Source organism: Cajanus cajan, chromosome 4, assembly GCF_000230855.2.
Source record: "Cajanus cajan strain Asha chromosome 4, NIPB_CcT2T_4, whole genome shotgun sequence".
Classification (NCBI taxonomy): Eukaryota; Viridiplantae; Streptophyta; class Magnoliopsida; order Fabales; family Fabaceae; genus Cajanus; species Cajanus cajan.
Window position 1 is genome coordinate 68,592,806 of NC_138520.1, and position 4,410 is coordinate 68,597,215.

General features: G+C 33.3%; 1 protein-coding gene across 1 annotated transcript; it reads left to right on the forward strand.

The window, feature by feature from the left end:
- Positions 1 to 794: 794 nt before the first annotated feature.
- LOC109795015 (alpha-galactosidase 1) lies at positions 795 to 4,410 on the forward strand. The gene is made up of 15 exons (XM_020354421.3): positions 795 to 1,021; positions 1,298 to 1,356; positions 1,478 to 1,534; positions 1,659 to 1,693; positions 1,823 to 1,926; positions 2,019 to 2,094; positions 2,179 to 2,237; positions 2,356 to 2,421; positions 2,504 to 2,587; positions 3,036 to 3,100; positions 3,188 to 3,270; positions 3,370 to 3,460; positions 3,557 to 3,606; positions 3,843 to 3,983; positions 4,106 to 4,410. Exons 1-15 carry the CDS (start codon positions 855 to 857, stop codon positions 4,196 to 4,198), a joined length of 1,230 nt encoding a protein of 409 aa, XP_020210010.1. The 5' UTR covers positions 795 to 854; the 3' UTR covers positions 4,199 to 4,410.

Here is a 4,410-nt window from a genome sequence, read left to right on the forward strand (position 1 = left end):
AATTTGGTAAGTATCAAAAGAGACTCACACATTTGAGGCCTATTACAAGTAGTATAAATAGGTCACGTAAAACGAGATATGCACTATTCATTTATTACTATTGAGAATCGTATTTGTTCTGAATTGAGTGTTGGAGTACCTTTTACAGGTACCTTCCCCTTCTAAAGCATCCGTCCGAAACTCTCGTTTGGCTCTCAAATTATTAGAAGATTACGAATGTACCCTCGAACACAGTGACCTTGCAACAAACAGCAAGCTTCTTATCTTGGTTTTATTTTCCACAAATTTCATATAGAACTAGATTGAGGTACAAAGGTTCCAAAAAGAAAAAAAAAAATGAGGACATAACAATTAATGATGATCACTATTATTGGAATTTGTACGGAGGTTGATGCAGTTCAGTTTCTTTTTTCGTTTTATCTTTCAGAAAATGACTATGATTAATAGTCCCGCATAAAGGGGATGGATCTGACTATTATTCACTATTATTAAGCTCGGTGTGTAGATAAATGTTGTCTAACCTTTTCTAATGATCTACGATAAGTTTGCTGTGTAGATTTGAGTTTTTTATAATATGTAATAAGCTTCGTAAAGTTGAGAAATTATTACAAGATTAAGAATACCATAGTTTTAATTAATCTCATGATATATAACTAAGTCTTATTTATTCTTTTTCTTCTGATAATTCGTAGTCACTAGTACAACATTATATGCAGTAATTTCTTGATAAAATCGCGGTTAAATTATATGTAGCACAGTAAAAAGAACGAGTTTGGACTGAAGAGCACAATAATCAAGACATTCTTGCATAAATAGATAAGGGGCCTTGTCTTTCTCACTGCAAAGTGAACACAATGGAGAAAAGGATCTGCTATGAGATGCTGGTGGTTTCGGTGACCCTTTTGCTTTTCTCATTGACTTGTTCCACTGCTTCATCATCATCATCAAAACTCCACCACCATGTGGAGCAGTTCAGGAGGAATCTGCTTGCTAATAGCCTTGGTAGAACTCCTCCAATGGGGTATGTATGTATGTGTGTCATTTGTGTTCAACTTCACTATGTTTCTTCCCTTTGTAAGAATAAGTGTTTTTTTACTTTATTGCTCAACCAAGACGTTGGTTTATGCTGTGTTGTGAATAGTGCTAGCAAGAATCTTTGAGAAAACACTCTTTGTTTTTCTCTCATACCTTAAAATAAGTAGTAACAACTAAAAACAACTCATTCATGTCTTTTTCCAAATTTTTCTATCAGAAAATTTATGATACTGAGCTGTTGTAACATTTCCTTTTGATTCAGGTGGAACAGTTGGAATCATTTTAATTGTCAAATTAACGAAAAAATCATCAGAGAAACAGGTATGTGGTCTTTCTATCTCTCACTCACACACACGTGTATATATTTGACTTTTAGTATTAAGTAAAGATCCACTTCGTTGAGAATTTAGTTTGATTGTGAATTTTCTATATGGGTTTACAGCCGATGCCCTTGTTTCTACTGGTCTTTCCAAGCTTGGATACACATATGTCAATATAGGTATATAAAAAAGTTTAAAACTACTATTTTCGAGTCTCTTATTAATTGTTCTTGTACTTTTTACTTTGAAAAATGGCATAAGCACAAGCAGTTAACCTTAATCCGCAATTTTTCATTACTGCAGATGATTGTTGGGCTGAATTAAATCGGGATGATAAGGTATGATTTTTATATGCTTCACTGCATTTGCATTTCCTTCTGAAAGTTCTCACATTTGATGATTTTTTTTTATTTTTTTTGCTTCAGACAATGTAATAGGCTATTGTTGTTGTTGTTGTTGTGTTATAGGGTAATCTGGTAGCAAAAAAATCAACATTTCCCTCTGGAATCAAAGCTCTTGCAGATTATGTTCACAGCAAGGGTCTTAAGCTTGGAATTTATTCAGATGCTGGGTACTAGACTTAGCCTAACAATAACCAAATTTGTCCCATGTGCTTTTTCAACTCTTTTATTTAGCTAAATTTTAGGTTGGTCATTTTTACAGGTATTTTACATGTAGCAAACAGATGCCTGGTTCTCTTGGTCATGAGTTTCAAGATGCCAAGACTTTTGCATCATGGGTATTGAACATTGTGCTCATTTCTTCATCTTTTTTTCTTGAAACCAATGCAATTAAGCAAATGGTTGTTTTGGTTTGTTTACAGGGTATTGATTATTTGAAGTATGATAACTGTAACAATGGTGGATTAAAACCAACTGTTAGGTACTTTTAAGTATATTTGTTTATTACTAGTTTTATGTTTTAGTATTTGCTTGAACTGAATATTTTAATACTCAACTTTGGTTGTTTTATATAATTTTGAAAACTATGGTCTTCATAGATACCCTATTATGACTCGGGCTTTAATGAAGGCTGGTCGTCCAATCTTCGTCTCACTTTGTGAATGGTAATTTTATTTGTTTTAGTACTTTATTGCTCCACCAATTTTTTGAGACCTTTCCTCTAATCATATGTGCTTTGTTTGTCAGGGGAGACATGCACCCTGCTTTATGGGGTGCTAAAGTGGGAAATAGCTGGAGAACTACTAATGACATTGGTGATTCATGGGAAAGGTGAAGGTTATGCATTTAATTTGTTGATAAAAATGGACAAAATTTATATTACCACTATCATGTGTCTGTTGCTACTCCTATTCAAATAGTATCTTTTTATCTAAAATATCCTGCATTTTCTTTGTTAAGCAAACTCTTTTTTAATCAAACTAATAACCTACAAAATTTAATTAAATAAGTTTGGCTATAGGAACATTGGAATAGCAATAGACACTCCCTGATTGGTCTTGAAATGTGATCAAGCAGCATGTAGCTGTTCACCAGGAATTGAACTAATTTGGATTGGTAAAGAAATTGTATGAAATTTAACTAAGAGAGACAATATATAGTGATATAGACACTCCTTAATTGGTCTTGAAATGTGATCAAGTAGAGTTTGTAGCTATTCACCAAAATTCAATTAATATGGATTTGTAGCTAACAGAGGTGTAACTATTATCTTTGGCAGCATGATTTCAAGGGCAGACATGAATGAAGTTTACGCTGATTATGCAAGAGCTGGTGGTTGGAATGGTTAGAATTTCATTAACCTTGCATTGTGTGATAGATATTTTATCCAATTGAGAGTAATGATATCCATTGAACATGTAAACTCAACAGATCCTGACATGCTAGAGGTGGGAAATGGAGGAATGACAAAAAATGAATATATTGTTCACTTCAGTTTATGGGCCCTTTCCAAGGTAGTACCATTACTGATTACTCTTTTGTTTTCAAATATATGATTCATATTAAAGCATGTACAAGGATTTTTTTTTCCCTCATGCATAGGTTTACTGCAGGCTCCTCTTCTTCTTGGCTGTGATGTTAGAAATATGACTAAAGAGACTATGGAGATAGTATCAAACAAGGAAGTTATTGCAGTTAACCAAGGTGATACATAATAACTAAGGTCATTCTGTGATTAATATTTATTTTAGTATTCTACTGTTATTAAATATTAATATTTATTATCTCAAACAATGTCAGATTCACTTGGTGTGCAAGGTAAAAAGGTTAGGATGGAAGGTGATATTGAGGTAAGTTGAACACATGATTTTGTCAATAATGTTGGATGAATAAAAAAAATATATAATCACGTTATTAGTTGATTTTGCCAATAATTTTAGATGAATTTTTTTATAATCATATTATTAGTTTAAAATATTTATTGACTTTATTAATGACTAATCTCTATTGAAAATTGATTAATCAACTTTAGCGAGAACTATATTAAATGAATAAATAATTGATGATAAGTAATCTTTTTGGACAGATTTGGGCAGGTCCTCTTTCAGGGTACAGGGTAGCTGTTGTCTTGCTTAATCGTGGCCCTTGGAGATATGCCATAACAGCCGAATGGGATGACATTGGTATTCCACCAAAAAGTGTTGTCGAAGCAAGAGACCTTTGGGAGGTATATATTGTAGTCCTTGGATACATTTTCAATCTTTTGTGTTGTAGTCTTGCATGCTTTGTTTTCATCACAATTTTTTTGGGTACTTGTGCTATAATGTATCTGCTAATGCATGCATGCAGCACAAGACATTGAAGACACACTTCAAGGATAAATTGACTGCCACAGTTGAACCACATGCGTGTAAAATGTACGTGCTGAAGCCAGTGGCTTGAGTTCTGATTTCTGACACCTTTTGAATACTTCTGATGTCAACAACATGTTTTTCTTGCTGAGTGGTAACTTGTATTCGGGCTTCACTTCAATAAACACTGTCATTTGCTTCTATTGCTAGAAGCTTGCCACCTTGTTTAGTGTACCAGCTCAATGGAATCAGTCACTCAGATGATATAAAATAATAAAGCTGTTGACATGCAAATTGATTTTA